General features: G+C 43.4%; 1 protein-coding gene across 6 annotated transcripts; it reads right to left on the reverse strand.

The window, feature by feature from the left end:
- Positions 1–5,315: 5,315 nt before the first annotated feature.
- slmapb (sarcolemma associated protein b) lies at positions 5,316–16,060 on the reverse strand. Of its 6 annotated transcripts, none has more exons than XM_034537958.1 (11): positions 15,996–16,060; positions 12,450–12,639; positions 12,008–12,067; positions 9,962–10,090; positions 9,806–9,880; positions 9,397–9,702; positions 9,021–9,291; positions 8,732–8,903; positions 6,804–6,938; positions 6,214–6,301; positions 5,316–5,839 (listed from the first exon to the last, which is right to left on the reverse strand). In XM_034537958.1, the coding sequence occupies exons 3-10, from the start codon at positions 12,057–12,059 to the stop codon at positions 6,218–6,220; spliced, it is 1,224 nt and encodes a 407-aa protein (XP_034393849.1). In that variant the 5' UTR covers positions 12,060–12,067; positions 12,450–12,639; positions 15,996–16,060; the 3' UTR covers positions 5,316–5,839; positions 6,214–6,217. The 6 variants fall into 6 exon arrangements, 5 of the variants coding, with proteins under 5 accessions (XP_034393849.1, XP_034393850.1, XP_034393851.1 ...); XM_034537959.1 differs by having other exon boundaries at positions 15,992–16,058; XM_034537960.1 differs by lacking the exon at positions 15,996–16,060 and adding an exon at positions 15,856–15,985.
- Positions 16,061–16,826: the final 766 nt, after the last annotated feature.

Here is a 16,826-nt window from a genome sequence, read left to right on the forward strand (position 1 = left end):
GGCTTCCCTACAACACACACACACACACACACACACACACACACACACACACACACACACACACACACACACACATTACATGCATGCAGTATGTCGGGGGAGGGGGGCCAAAGCCAGCGCCCATGCAACGTTTTTGTTGAGATAATAAAGAATAAAAAGAAGCGTCTCTTCATGCCACGGCTGTTTTTATGGTAAGAAACGTACCTTTTCTCCCTCCTGGTTCCTCGTGTCACGCGCTGTGATTATGTTGATTAGTTTTACAGCATAAAGAACACTTTAAGCTCATTTAAAAGCACAAATAGTCCCAAAAATATCTTTCTGATCATTCACATAATACAAGACTTTAAAAAAGCTCTCCCCCCGGTGGAGTTCAGTTATGTTTGCTCCGGATAGACTCATTGATTATTACACATCATTGGGGGGGAAACGGGGCCACCGCATTATTCGGTCAATCTTTTAAAGTGAACGTGCAAAAGGAACATGAATGCTGTGTGAACTAACCCCTCTGCATAAAGCTTCATAATATATAGTTTTTATTAATAAATGTGTATAAATGAGGCTCTGGATGCTGTGTGAACAAACCCCTCTGCATAAAGCTTCATAATATATAGTTTTTATTAATAAATGTGTATAAATGACTCTCTGGATGCTGTGTGAACAAACCCATCTGCATAAAGCTTCATAATATATAGTTTTTATTAATAAATGTGTATAAATGACTCTCTGGATGCTGTGTGAACAAACCCCTCTGCATAAAGCTTCATAATATATAGTTTTTATTAATAAATGTGTATAAATGACTCTCTGGATGCTGTGTGAACAAACCCCTCTGCATAAAGCTTCTTAATATATAGTTTTTATTAATAAATGTAGTATAAATGAGTCTCTGAATGCTGTGTGAACAAACCCCTCTGCAGAAAGCTTCATAATATATAGTTTTTATTAATAAATGTAGTATAAATGACTCTATGAATGCTGTGTGAACAAACCTCTCTGCATAAAGCTTCATAATATATAGTTTTTATTAATAAATGTGTATAAATGACTCTCTGGATGCTGTGTGAACAAACCCCTCTGCATAAAGCTTCATAATATATAGTTTTTATTAATAAATGTAGTATAAATGACTCTATGAATGCTGTGTGAACAAACCTCTCTGCATAAAGCTTCATAATATATAGTTTTTATTAATAAATGTGTATAAATGACTCTCTGGATGCTGTGTGAACAAACCCCTCTGCATAAAGCTTCATAATATATAGTTTTTATTAATAAATGTGTATAAATGACTCTCTGAATGCTGTGTGAACAAGCCCCTCTGCATAAAGCTTCATAATATATAGTTTTTATTAATAAATGTGTATAAATGACTCTATGAATGCTGTGTGAACAAACCTCTCTGCATAAAGCTTCATAATATATAGTTTTTAATTAAGAGGAGGTTATTGCGTTATAGAGTCAAAACATGACCTCATAGATATTAACATGAAACTTCCCCACTTCATCAGTGACATTAAGAGGAGGAGTCACAATTATTAAAAAAGATCCCATTAATAGGTGAACATTCTTCCTTTATATTAAGGGTTGTTTCAGCACCACCGGGGGTCATGATGGAGGCCGACTGGGGAGCTCCTTCTTTTTTTAGATTTTGGTTTATTTATTTTCCGTAACGTGTCATCTTTCAGAATAGTGGATGGAAAACATTCAAAATACACATTTAGGAGTTTATTTTACTACTTTGTCTGAATTCACCAAACGTATTGATTAGGAAATTCCTCATTTGCATATATAAACATGAGATTTCTCAAAACTTCTAATATAAAGAATACTCCTCTTAATGTCAGTGATGAAGTGGTGAAGTTTCATGTTAATATCTATTAGTTAATTGTTTGACCCTCTTCACCTGCTGAGTCTTCAACATGTGTGTAACCTTAATCTCTTTAAAGGACGTTTGCCTCATTTAAACTACATTTATTAATATAAACTATATATTATGAAGCTTTATGCAGAGGGGTTTGTTCACACAGCATTCAGAGACTCATTTATACTACATTTATTACTAAAAACTGAATATGAAGCTTTATGCAGAGGGGTTTGTTCACACAGCATTCAGAGCCTCGTGTATACTACATTTATTAATAAAAGTGTAATGAAATCAGTTTTCTTTCTGATTTATGAAGTGTTGCAAAGAGATTCTCCATAATTCCCTCTGTAAAAACCTCTATTTGTGTTGACTCTAATATGTCAACAAAATTAAACTTTCTATCATGGCTTTATCATTTCTGTTCTGGAAATGTGTGCATATTAAATAAGAGAATGCCTCATTTACATATTTAAACATGATATTTTCAAAAAACTCAGTGAAAGGGGAGTTTCCTGGTGAAATATAATGTCCAACAGGTTGTTTGGAAGAAGGGAAACCTCCAATTCTCAAGATGTTCATAAATGTAAACAACTGTAATGTAAATTAAAGCTATTTTAAGTCCAAGATTACACAGTAAACATCCTCTATTGCAACGTGCAGCTGCCATTCTGATGCACATCTCTGGTCCACCAGATGACCTACATACAAACTGGAGCAGAACTAAATGGACACGGCCACTCTGCAGAGGGGGCTGCAACGCTCCTCAAGTGAGGGGTTCACACACACACACACACACACACACACACACACTGCAGTATTTATTTAAAGGGATCAAGTGGCAGAATAAACTCTTTGTTGTTGTGTTTTTGTAGCCGGCCAATCAAAAACACTGGCTCCACTGTTTTTCTTTTCCACCGTAGTTCTGCTCCCCACGTGAGCCGGCCCGACACACGGGAGAAGTTTCAATTGGTTGCAGTCTGCGACCTCGCCACCGGGCGGCGCCAGATCCTACACACTGCACCTTTAATGCAGCCCTGATGACGTCACTGCGGCGTCATCAGGGGTGCGTTTGTCCTTTCGGAGCCACAGAAGACTTTATACAACTTCACTCAGAGGAGTCCTCATCACTAGTGAACTGACTGTTATGTAAAGTAACATACATACACACACACATATTTATAAGCACATATGCATATATACACACACATATATACATACACACGTATATACACATATATATACGCATACACATAATATATACACAAATATTTATATATATATATTTATATATATATATACACACACACACACACACATACAGTATATATATACACGCATATATATAAAAACATATATATAAAAACATATATATACACATATGCATATATACATATATATTTATACATATATATTTATACATATATATATATATAAACACACACTCCTGGTTACCTCCCTGTGTTACCTCTCTGTGTTACATCCTGTGTTACCTCCCTGTGTTACATCCTGTGTTACATCCTGTGTTACCTCCCTGTGTTACATCCTGTGTTACATCCTGTGTTACATCCCTGTGTTACATCCTGTGTTACCTCCCTGTGTTACATCCCTGTGTTACATCCTGTGTTACATCCTGTGTTACCTCCCTGTGTTACCTCCCTGTTACATCCTGTGTTACCTCCCTGTGTTACATCCCTGTGTTACCTCCTGGTCACCTCCCTGTGTTACCTCCGTGTTACCTCCCTGTGTTACCTCCCTGTGTTACATCCCTGTGTTACATCCTGTGTTACCTCCCTGTGTTACATCCCTGTGTTACATCATGTGTTACCTCCCTGTGTTACATCCCTGTGTTGCCTCCCTGTGTTACCTCCCTGTGTTACCTCCTGGTCACCTCCCTGTGTTACCTCCGTGTTACCTCCCTGTGTTACCTCCCTGTGTTACATCCCTGTGTTACATCCTGTGTTACCTCCCTGTGTTACATCCCTGTGTTACATCATGTGTTACCTCCCTGTGTTACATCCCTGTGTTGCCTCCCTGTGTTACCTCCCTGTGTTACCTCCTGGTCACCTCCCTGTGTTACCTCCGTGTTACCTCCCTGTGTTACATCCTGTGTTACCTCCCTGTGTTACCTCCCTGTGTTACCTCCCTGTGTTACATCCCTGTGTTACCTCCTCTGTTACATCCCTGTTTTACCTCCCTGTGTTACATCCTGTGTTACATCCCTGTGTTACATCCCTGTGTTACATCCTGTGTTACATCCCTGTGTTACATCATGTGTTACCTCCTGGTCACCTCTGTGTTACCTTCCTGTGTTACATCCTGTGTTACATCCCTGTGTTACATCATGTGTTACCTCCTGGTCACCTCCCTGTGTTACCTCCCTGTTACATCCTGTGTTACCTCCTTGTGTTACCTCCCTGTGTTACATCCTGGTCACCTCCCTGTGTTACATCATGTGTCACCTCCCTGTGTTACCTCCCTGTTCTACATTCCTGTGTTACATCCTGGTCACCTCCCTGTGTTACATCATGTGTTACCTCCTGGTCACCTCCCTGTGTTACCTCCCTGTGTTACCTCCTGGTCACCTCCCTGTGTTACATCCTCTGTTACCTCCCTGTGTTACATCCTGGTCACCTCCCTGTATTACATCCTGGTCACCTCCCTGTGTTACCTCCTTGTCACCTCCCTGTGTTACCTCCCTGTGTTACATCCTGGTCACCTCCCTGTGTTACCTCCTTGTCACCTCCCTGTGTTACCTCATGGTCACCTCCTTTGGTTCAGCTGCTCCAGGGGGCATTGAGGGTCTTCGTCATACAGATCAACCTGCAGATCGCCTAACAAGTCTTCATCGCTCCACTGTCAGTGTGTGTGTGTGTGTGTGTGTAGCGATAAACAGTAACCATGAGATAAAATCTAAACTCACATCATCTTTGCTGCAGGGTGGAAGCATAAATATTCATACAAATACCCTTCAAAGGAACACACACCTTATATCTCACACAAACACCTGATATCTATAGTTCCTCCAAATATATAATACATAGATCTTGTATTTACAGGGAGTGGCGCAAACCGTCACACATTAAGCTAATTAATAGATACTTCCATTGATTACACTTGAGATCAAATATATAACCATAAAAACATTACGTGTCACGGTTAGTGTTGAGTTTCAGAAACAAGAGATTTCAAGTGTTGCGCCCGTTTCTCGTTGGCAAGATGGAAAACTAAAAGGTTGTGCATTTAAATGAAGTTATCGATTAAATATCAGTCGCACCAAACTAAAAACGTTTAAAATACTTTAAAAAGTGATGGAAGCAGCTTTATACTGATAAAAACATCAACTGGATCCTGTTGATTAAGGAAAACCAGAGTTTACATACATCTGTTGGGGCTGTTTCACTTTAAATCGTCATAACATAAAAAAATATTAATAACGCTGAACACCGATATTAGTGATAAAATATCTCCGCAGTGCCCACCGCCACCATTAACGGACTATTTATTGCATTATTATTGTGACAATATTTATTATTCCGACAGTTACAGAGAGGCGTTACATTTAGGGAGGCGATCAAACCTAAAATATCATCGACAGATTTATTTAGAACTAATTAGTGTAGCGTATCTTTATACATTCATTAATGGATGATCCTAGAGGTCATGATGGCAACTCAAATAATAATAACAATAATAGGGATACAAACAAACTTATTCATTTTGCACACAAAACTGACACTTTTATTAACGTCTCATCTAAAATAGAGCATCTTAGAAATTAAACAGTGTTTAGTATGAGCCCTCCTAATTAAAAGTGCAGATATGATAAGGGGGCAAGTTTTTTCCTCAGGTGCGGAGAAATCTGATGATGAATGTGGATGTGTGTGCATGTGTGTGCCCTCAGGTCCTGAAGAGCACAGCAGCAGTCACAGCCGTTAGAGCCACGGCTACGACGGGCCCCCAGATCAACCACAGCTTCTGAAACGAGACACAAGCTACATAAAAACACCACCACCTTCATCACCGTCATCATCGTCGTCGTCGTCGTGGGAACGTCAAAGCGTTGACAGAAGGAGCTTACAATAAACAATAAACAGCAGCTCTATCAGATGAAGAGAAGCTCATTCAAGAAACATTTGTTAAGCGTCAGCCGTCCAGACAAGACAAACAGATGTCACAACTGTATGATTAGTGAGGTTCGAGGCTCTCAGACCCCCCCCCCCCCCCCCCCCCCCGGAGAAAGGCATTCTGGGGGAAACAAGTCATGCATTTGATCTAAAAAAAAATAAAAATAAAAAAAAAGACAGGTGAGAATGAAAGATGTCGGCCGATGCGACGGGAGTAACGTGTACCTTTCTACCACAATGCGCCGAAGCACCAATACAGCACAGCCAGGACAAGGCCGACGACTACGGCTTGAACGGGCAGCAATGTGGACGTCTACAGAAGGGAAGGGACACGGTCAACTGTCGGGGCTTAATCAACGGACCCTGAAGGCAGCAGGCGGCGTTTACACAAGTCTCAAAGTGACGACACGGCCGTCGACGTCTGGGAGTGGATGAGTTGAGGGGGAGCCGGTGTGCTTTGATATATAAAACATTTTTTATTAATATATATATATATATATATATATATATATATATATAATTTATTTTATTTAATAATAAATAAAATTAATTAAAAAATATATACACATCTATATATATATATATATATATGTTGTGACTCTTTGCTTTTTTTAAGCTCAGAGATTTTTAACATGATAAAACAAATCTGAAGCAAAGCTCATGCTTCTAAAAAATTAACTGTTTGCCTCTTATGCAAAGCTATGGTGGCGTTTCATTTCTTTTACAACATAATTGCAGATCATTATGAATGATTTCTAGATCGAGTATATTATAGATGCTATGTTTTTGTTAGTGTGTGATGGATCAGCACTCACCTTCGTCCCCTTCTCCTTCAGTTCCTCCATGTTGGCTTTGCACTCCTCAAACTCGTCTGCGAGCGACTGCTTTTCCTGCTCGGTCTGCTCATGTTTCTCCTTTAGCTCCTTTAGCTCCGCCTTCGCCTCTTCGTACTGCGTGAAGCAAATCGTTATTTAAAAAATGTATTCATTGGAATTTCAAGGGGGGTTACATTCGGCCAACTTTATTACACGAAGCTCATTTAAAATAAATAAAACACGAGGCAACAATAAAGAAAAGAAAACATATTTATACACTCAACACCTACACGCACTTTACTTGGTGCTCAAACCGTCAAAGTCGACGGACAATGTTTTTCCTCACGTTTAATTTAGTTTTAATGTGAAGAAATTAAGGTATTTGTTTTTGTTGCTGGCGTCTACGTTCCTTGCGATTCAAATCTTTGAAAACCTCACAACAGGAATGTGCCCCTGGGTTATGTTGGTCATGTGTTTGTCGTGGAGCAAATGGGCTACAACTGAATTTGCATAATTACAATAAATGACACACACACACACGCACACAGATGGCGCTTTTGTCCTCTAACAGACGAGCAAAAGGGCACCGCTAGAGCACTCAGGTTCCACAGGTTCCACCCCACACTGGGATGAAAGACATGTGGTTAACGATGGTTTCACCTCCGCTTGCTGCTATTCAATGGTGCCCCGCCCCCCCCCCCCCCTTCCTCCCCTGAGAGAGACTCACAGCCGTGGCTCACCCATTACCCCCCCAGCCTGCTCAACCTGACTGGGAGCCTGCGGCCCACAGCCGAGCAGCCCGTGGGCCGTTTGGATGCTTTCAAATCTTTTTCATTAAAACAGCAGGGAAGCTTCACCAGCACCTCAAGACAGTTTCAGTTAGTTTCGACGTGTCATCCGAGAGTCCTAAAACCCAGAAATGACTGGGCACGAATGGGTTTCCAGTCTGCGTTTAACGTCTCGTTCCACGTAATAAAACACGCCGGTAAATCGTTCATTTTGAAGCTTTCGCGAGTCCCGTGGACGGCGTCGCCAACAAGCGGCTGAGTGTTTACGACAAAGCGCCATTGCGACGACAAAAAAATCGGCCTTCGCAGCCTCGTTGCGTTCATACAGGGTCCGTATTTCACCTCAAAATAACCGATCAAACCCAACTGGGCAGAGATTCTCAAGGGGAGGGGTGGTGGTGGTGGGGGGGGGGGGGGGACAGACAGACTTGGTTCTCCTGTTGGGCATCAGAGAGAAAGCTAGAGGAAGTCATCCTTTGTTCTGGTGACATTTTTAACCGATCGCGAGCCGGCCTGTAAACTATTTATACGAGCAGATAAATAAGTAAAGCCACGTAATATGACACCGTGTGTGTCCTGTTAAAGAGGCAGCCAGTGGCTCAGACGGACAGTTTAGGGATCTGCATTTATTAAGCGAGTCAAAAGCAGAAAGTCCTTCCTGAATATGGAGCTGCACATAAGCCCGTTTTGTGCTACTTTTATGGATTGGAGTGAGAAACGTCACCTTCATCCCGTCGCTCCTATTCAAGGAATGCTAGGTGACAAACTCCTTTTTTGAGTGTGCGTGGAGGAAGCGTCACAAACACCAACGCCTCGGGAACACCGGCCGTGTGACTCAGCAGGACACTGGATCTATTCAGTGTTGCTGTGCACAGACTGTTTTTTTTAAAATATCTCACATATACACAATCATCTTACTGTGTGTGTGTGTGTTTGTGAGTGTGTGTGTGAGTAGACTTGAAGCTTTCTGAGCAGTGACCAGTGCGGCCAATGTAAACAGCTGCACTGGGTCACAACATCTGTTAGATGAGTCACGGGATTGAAACCTGCGAGTAGACAATGTGAGACCGTTGAGGGTAGAAGTAACTTTAGCCCCCAGAGATAATAACCGGGGGGGGAAGTCGGAGTAGCACAACGTACCTCTCTCTGCAGAGCCTTGCTGTGGCCGTCCGCTTCCTCCAGCTGGGTCTGCAGCTTGCTGCTGTCCTGCTGGTGCTGGAGCTGCAGGGCCGCCAGCCTCTTCTCCAGCTCCTGCTGGGACCTCTCCAGGGCTTTGAGGCTGTCGCTCAGCTCCGCATTCTGGGCGCGTGAACTACCGGGAAACAAGACGACACAGAGTTCAATAGGTGAGGGGGGGAAAAGAGCGAAATCAGCAAATGAGACAGAGGGAGCACGGAGGTCGTGGAGGCGGCGCTCTCGGTGCACAGACCTGGCGAGCTCCTTCTCCAGCTGCTGCTGCCTCTGCAGCGCGGCCTCCTTCTCGGAGCGCAGGGCCGCACAGTCGCCCTGCAGGTTGCCCTTGTCTCTCTGGTGGGTCTTGAGAAGTTCCTCCCTCTCGGACCGGAGGGAGGCACACTCTGTCTGAAGGCCGCTCCTCTCCTTCTGCTGCTTGCTCGCCACGTCTTGCCTTTCGGCTCGCAGGGCCGAACACTCCTTCTGGAGGCCGTTGCACTCCGCCTGCATGGACTGCAGCTCGCTGGCTGTGAACATAGAGGAAGGCTTTCATGTAACGTTCTTGGGAGCAGATGCTCTTTTCTTAATTAGTCAAAGTATGTAGAAAACAACACATCTTTTGCACGCGGCACCTTGTATTTCTGCAGTTTTCTGCCACTGCTTGCTCTGCTGCTGGAGGTCACGCTGCAGGTCGGCGATCTCTCGCTCGTATTTGTCGGCCGCCTGGCGCCATTTGTCCAGATCCTTGGAGACCGTCGCCAGGTTGGCCTTGGCGGCGGCAACGTCACAGTCCCGCTCGCCGGCGGCCGCCTCCAAGGCGCGTTTCAGCGCCTTGACCTCGTCGCGAGCGCCCTGCAGCTCTTCGCGCGACCCGGCGGCGCCGTCGTCCATCTGCTCTCTGAGAGCGGCCGTTTCCTCTTGGAGCTGCCGCAGCTGGCCTGTCCCGACCACCACGGAGGGCGTTCACATTAGCGAGGACAGACAGACAGCACGTCCCCCCCCCCCCCCCCCCCCCCCAAAAGAAAACACACAAACATGTACCTTGAAGATGGTTTATCTGTTTTGCCGACTCATCAGCTTGTTGCTTATTTTCTTTTCTCTCGTCCTGCAGGATACCTATAAAAAGATGGCTGCCGTTATTTCCCCACGTACAAAGTGAGGTAAATGGTATCTTACATCGAGGATTAGCACGTGTACCTTGTAGCTCCGCGCTTTTGTGCTTCTCAGTGTATGCGAGCTCCCGGGCTTCCCCGAGTTCATCGTTCAAGCGCTGGATCATTTTCTCCGAGTCACCAGAGGACCCCACGTTTGACCCGCTCAAGTCATCTGATGGTGAAATACAGAACAAAAAGAATAAAACATGCTTTCTAGCCAGAGGAGCTGGAGTCACTGAGTGTGTACAGAGACAAGTTTAACCCACGGAGATGGAAGGCTATAAAAATAGACAGTTAACTCAAAAGCTCCACCACATTAACTCCGCTTCAGTCCCAAATATTTAACCAGGGCTGACGTACCCGATGATTTCCCAAGATATTTAAAAAAAAGGGGACCATTACATAAACTAATTGCTCACCCAGAAATAGACACGACTGCTCTTTTTTTTTTTTTCTAAATCAAAGCTTTCCCTTCCAAACGGTCCGTTAGCCCGGCAACAAACGGGTCTCTGACTGCGCCCGGAGAACAGCGGAGTTGCCGTAAACAATACACAAAGGCCAACGTTGTCATGGGCCTGTTTTGTTTCCCCAGGAGGTGGAAAACGAGCGCCACGAATACTCGGGCTGTGCAATTCCCAGTGAATATCTTGATCCCCTAATCTGCCGCGGCTCGGAAAGAGAGATGACCTCATCTCGGGGGCCCGAGCGTCGGGACAGGTCAAGCGTTGCGCACCATAAATGGACACATCATCGGTATCGGTGCTGCCCCCCCCCGACAAAATGCTGCGTTTGTCTGCGACGGGCATGATTTCATGGCGTCTGGCATGAACGCTCTGAGAAATGTCTGTCCTCCCCCCCCACCCCTCCAGAAATGAGAGGGGTAGGAAGAGACTAGCTGGAGGCTGGTGGCACCCTCTGACTTCGGGGCACATGACCACGTTGCTGTGTGCCAGACAGAGGATGGGCAGAGGAGGTCGGGGGGGGGGGGGCAGCATGTGTGCATGAGGTTGTGTGTTCCCTCATGCATGCATATGTATGAGAGAGAGAGAGAGAGAGAGAGAGAGAGAGAGAGTTGGAATGTGTGTGTGGGCTTCCTGTGCTCTTGGTTTTTTGTGTGAACGATGTCGTCCGGAGACATTTCAGATACGTTATCTTTAGCAGCATCGGCTGTTATATCCGTTAATGCATTAGTTTCACCGAGCGGCGATGGGATTAGCCCCGCGTGTAAAAATACCTCTCTGACTAGTTGAGCATCACCCGGCCTGAAGTGACGACAGGAGGGGGGGGGGGGAAAAAAAAAAAATTGTAAAGGAGAAAGTCTTTTTTTAGCTCCGGTGCCGAGGGCTTAAGCCACCGCGGCCCGTCTTTTCCTCGACGCCGGCTCAATGCGACGGCGTCGAGGAGGATTCGCTCTGCTCGGACTGAATGTCTACAGTGTTCAAGCGTGGGGATTATTTAATTTTTTGTTGTTGTTGGTGGTAAAAACTGAAGACAACCCCCCCCCCCCCTCCCCAGGGGCGATGTGAACGTACAGCTGTAAAATCGGATGCTGTACGTGGCGTGAAAAGTGACGAGATGCTCTTATCGGTTCGTGGAGACTGAAGCGCTGTTGTCGCCAGCACACTGTTTGCTTTGTGCCTTCCTACATGCTGTGCGGCGTGGCGTCACAGATTCATCCGTCATGCAAAATTGATTCGCTCGCTAAAAAAACTGTGCTCGCAAAATTCTCTCTCTCACGAAGGCCCCCCCCCCCCACACACACACACACCCCCCCACACCCCCGACCCTGTTGAGTTCATTTTATATGTTTTCTGTATCAACGACCGCTTTTAAATGTGCGCTCCGTCTTCTAATGAGCTGTTGACACTTGTCAGCCTCTTAAAAACAGGGCCACCGACATCGATGTAAAGCTGTAAAGCCAAGCAGGCTCTCTCCCCCCCCCCCCCCCCCCACCCCCACCCCTCAGCTGTGACTCATGCCTTTTCCTCTCGCTCCACGTCTCCAGTCAGTGAGATGTGGTGTCAGGTGAGAGAGAGAGAGAGAGCTCCCGAACAGCCGAGTCATTCGGGAGAGAACGCAGCTGGGTTACCTTGGATGACGGAGACGTTATTCGGGGGATCGCTCAGCTCCTTCTCGTCCATTTGCTCGTCTGTAAAGAAAATGTAAAACACACAGATTTTTGTATGTAGAAATAAATATATATACATAAATAATATACAAATTGATATAATTCACAATATACAAATTGATTTAAGTCACAAAATCAAGAGTTATTGGTCAGAATTCAAATACATCTTGGCTAATATCACTAAATCCTTAAAAGCCATGTTTTGGTTAAAGATTTGAGTATTTTCAAAAAAGGTAAACACAAAAATGCATGCTCATCTATGAACACACACACACAAAAGTACTTTCCAAAAGAGGGCAGCTGCACGAGTGCTGAGGAATTTTCAGAAAATGTACTAATCATGATAAATGTGGAAAAAAAAAAGGGTCAAGAATAAAACCCATCAGAGAATATGCATTATTACCTCGAGGTGATCCGGGAGCTCTGGTACTCTGTGTGCTGAGGCTAAAGCAATCCCTGGCATGAAGAACTCTCCTCCAACTATCAGATTTTTCTCAGATGCGAAATGGACCAGTCCAAGCAGAGAGGCAGGGGAGGGGGTGGGAGCACACCGAGGGGACGACGGACGCCGTGCGACAGACCCTCCGTATCGTCTGCAGCCAGAGAAGACAAAATTAAACGGTTAAAATTATTGCACAAATACTGAAAAGGGTGGTTACAAAAGCTACACGAGAGATAAGTTTGATGGAAATCATCAAAAACTGACACCCCCCTGCCCCCTTCTCGCTCTCCCTTTATGTTGTGGCTGAAGCCTTCCAGCCCCTCCACACTAGGTCATGCATCCGAGTGGGGCATGTCGGAAGCTGCAGCTGCACAGACAGTGACACACAAGAGAGGTTTTTGTTCAGGGAGCCGGGCTGATCTCTGACCAGTTGGTACTGATGTAAAAATAATGTATCTACAGGACGCAGAATAGGGGGGAAAAAGGCCAGTGTGATGGCGCGCTGCATCCACCTCCTCTTGCAGATTTTGCCCCGCAGGCCTTTTTAAAATTCATGAATTATTAGCCTTTCGGTGGGAGATCTAGGCGTCGTCCTGAGGGCCAAAAACTGTGTGTATTGTTCGGTTAATCTGCATTGTACAATAAAATACCTAATTTCGCCTCCTCAAAAGTGTTTGAGAGGCTCAGGTGAAGTCAAGATAATGAAAGAAAAGCATCGGTCTGAACTGCAATGGAAGCAAAAATAAATGTTCCCCTCCCCCCCCCCCCCCCCCCCCCCCCCCTCTGGTCAAAAAGCTTTCCAGAACTTCCTAAATCCCGTTGAATAATGCATGAAGCCCACACACAGACATGATTGTGATTCAACATTAAAAAAAACAAAAAAAACAGGAGGGATGGTCATTGTTGAAAGGACATGTTTAACTCATTAATTCATGTCATCGTGCACAAGCATGCCTGAAGAGAAACTGATTTACTGTCGTCATGCTCGTGGAACACACAAAAAAAAAAGCCACAGGCTTAACGGTGCAAGTATGAACAGCTCTCATAATGGTCGAAAGCTGCACCCAAACTCAAGACGGTGGGAACCGGTCGGCGTCGAGCTCGCTGTCAAAAGTAAATTAAATGTTCACATCGGCGTCCTGCAGGTTAAGCGAGGACATGGAAGAAGCTGCCTCTTTCCTTCTTGCAGCTTGCACGTTAACAATGAATTTTAACGAGATCATCAATTGTCGGGGAGGGTGGGGAAATCATAAATATAGTAAAACAATAACCAGGTAAAAGATTGTTTTTTGGACGTCAACCGTGGTTGGTTTGGCAAGCTGGCAATCAAGGAAAGGATTTATGATCTAATGCTGCAAATCTTTGACAAATGTCAAGTCAATAATCAAACTTTGCAACCTTTGACTTTATCCTCAGTGAATTTATAATCTCCACTAACTGCGTCTTTGAGTCCCACGGGGGTGTTGTTTTACTCTCGGGAACTAAATAGCCGACATGGGGTATTAAGGCCCCCGAAGAGAGCATGCAGTGTTCTCCACACAGGACGAGCGAGAGGTATACCTGTGCGAACCGGTTTGAGGAGAGGTGAAAGATTCACCTGCCTTTACGAACCTGAAGCTCGGTTGCAAAACTACTTTATGGCCGAATGTGTGGGGAGTCGATAGGATCTTAAGGTGCTTAACGAGTGCCCTCTGATCACACACTTTAAGGATGTTGTCCCGCATACTTTTATCACATTTAACAGCACCCTGGACTCGTACCAAATGCAATAAAAAGGAAATCTGCTCATTGCCTCAGCATTTAATCTGTCCTTATACTGTTGAATATATCTTATCAAAGGACACCTAGTAGTTGTGATGAATGAAAGTAGAGTCTACAACAGTTTATTAGGTACACTCAGCTAAAACTAATGCAGTTTAATGCAACAGCCCTGAGTGTAATCCTGCCTTTGCGAGGAGTTGATTACACTTTGACCATTTTGGAAGTTTAAAACCTCTATAAAAAAAAAAAGGAAGGATTTATTGCAGGGCTATTTGATTAGACTGCATTATTTTAGGGCGTATAATGTTATTCATGTAACACTATAGGGTTGGCTATGGAAATATAAATTTTAAGATAATTAAATTTAAAAAAATGTTGTGATGATCATCTACTGGAAATATGAGTTGTTTTTAAACTTAAGCAAGTTTTATACTCAACTCAGTAACTTTTAGTGACTAAGTATTTTATACCTGTCATGGTATATAACAGTAAACTAACTCAAAGTCAACTAGCGTTATAATCTTAAATTAAAGTCAGATGCTAATGTTAATGTTAGATTAGCTACTGAACGTTAAATAATGTTGGCTAACTGGATGTAGCTAACTGATAGCTAGATAACTAACTGTTAGCTAGTTATCTAACTATAAGCTAGTTATCTAGCTGATAGCTAAATAACTAGCTAACAGCTAGATAACTAACCTAGCTGTTAGCTATCTAGCTGATAGCTAGTTATTTAGCTATCAGCTAGATAACTAACCTAGCTGTTAGCTAGTTGTTTTGATATTCACTCCCTTACTTAATATTAACCTAAATTACAAAGTTCAAAGCTAGTTAAATAATGCTATCTTACTGGATGTAGCTAACTGATAGCTGTTAGTTGTTATGATTAAATGATATTTCCCTTATTAAATATTAAATTGCAGGGTTAAATGTGTCCAAACATTTGTTTTTATATATTTAAACTGTTGTAATTTACCACCAAACGACTCTATATATATTTACGTTACTGTTAATTGCCTGTGATGATGAATAACTTATCCTGAACTACTTCAATTTAGAGCTAATTGCATCCTATATTAGTTTAGTTAATGTTTGTTTAGCTAATGCTAGTTAAATAATGGCATCTTACTGGATGCAGCTAACTGATAGCTGTTATGATTAAATGATATTTCCCTAATTTAATATTAAGTTGCAGGATTAAATGTGTCCAAACATTTGTTTTTACCACCAAACAACTCAAAAATATAGCCAGATGACTGCCTGTGATGATGAATAACTTATCCTGAACTACTTCAATTTAGAGCTAATTGAATCTTACATTAGCTTAAGTTAATATTAGTTTAGCTAATGCTAGTTAAATAATATTATCTTACAGGATGTAGCTAACTGCTAGCCGTTAGTTGTTATGATTAAATTATCCCTGAACAAATATTAAGTCACAGGGCTAAATGTGTCCAAAGCTAGTTAAATAATGGTATATTACTGGATGTAGCTAACCGATAGCCATTAGTTGTTATGATTAAATATTTCCCCTATTAAATATTAAGTTGCATGCTTAAATGTGCCCAAACATTTGTTTTTATATATTTAAACTGTTGTAACTTACCACCAAACGACTCCCAAAATATAGCTAAGTGACTGTTAATCGCCCAACTTCTCTTAAAACTACTCAAACCGAGAGCTAAGCATCCAGGTTTCATCTGATATGATCTTACATTAATGTAAAATTACCAACCACCAACCTACTTGTCACGGCCTAAGAAAACAGCGTGTTCATCCTTCGAGTGGAAAACATCTTTTGAAAAAAAAAAAAAAAGAAGAGAGAGATAGAAGAAGGAGGAGAAGAAGGAGAAGAAGTTGCCTCATCAGGTGGGTGTCGCCCTTCAGGCTGAGCGTTACGTGTCGAGCTTGAACCAGAAGTGAGGCTCTTCTCTCGGTGGAAACATCTCCACCGAGCGGGTCGTTTCCGTTACTTAACTTCAAAGCGACCAGATGTGCGACTAGAAGCTACTTTGTTTCACTTTACCTTCTTTTGTGTGCTTCTCTTCTTCGTTTGATCTCGCGCGGTATTTCTCTTTTTTTTTTTTCTTCTTTTTTTTTTTTTTGTGTGTGTGCTGCTGCTGCTGCTGCTGCTTTCTTGCACCCCGATGACTTCCTCTATCTCAGCCTGGATTTGGAGTGAGAGTTTCTGGCTTCCCGAAAATGTTACATGGGCGGACCTGGAGCGACCACCACCTGGCGTGGAGTACCCCCGAATCAGGCACCTCCTCTACGCCCTGCCGCTGGCCGTCCTGGTGTTCCTGCTCAGGCTGCTGTTTGAAAGGTACACCGCCCGGTTCCTTTTTAAAAAAAATATTTTTTATTATTTGTTGTTGATTTTGGGCTTTTTTTTTTAAGGGGGGGTGCATTTTTTTGTTCTGTTACGTGCACCGTTGAGGGCTTAAGCCGATGTGGCAACATGTTGCTCGGAAAAAGAGAGTGGAAAAACCGCTACCAAACCCTTTGCAATAAGCCTAAAACGTGACTCATTCTTCATGCACGCAAACCCTCTTGGACACTAAAAGAAGAACCGATTCT

The sequence above is a fragment of the Cyclopterus lumpus genome, chromosome 7 (assembly GCF_009769545.1).
Source record: "Cyclopterus lumpus isolate fCycLum1 chromosome 7, fCycLum1.pri, whole genome shotgun sequence".
Classification (NCBI taxonomy): Eukaryota; Metazoa; Chordata; class Actinopteri; order Perciformes; family Cyclopteridae; genus Cyclopterus; species Cyclopterus lumpus.

Bases quoted from the DNA above. Each gene is read 5' to 3' on its own strand.
- slmapb (XM_034537958.1), bottom strand. From the start codon at position 12,059: ATGGACGAGAAGGAGCTGAGCGATCCCCCGAATAACGTCTCCGTCATC. The intron at 10,091-12,007 runs GTAACCCAGCTG...TTTCACCATCAG, and splicing joins TAACGTCTCCGTCATCCAAG to ATGACTTGAGCGGGTCAAAC. The intron at 6,302-6,803 runs GTGAGTGCTGAT...TCCCTTCTGTAG, and splicing joins TGAAGGAGAAGGGGACGAAG to ACGTCCACATTGCTGCCCGT.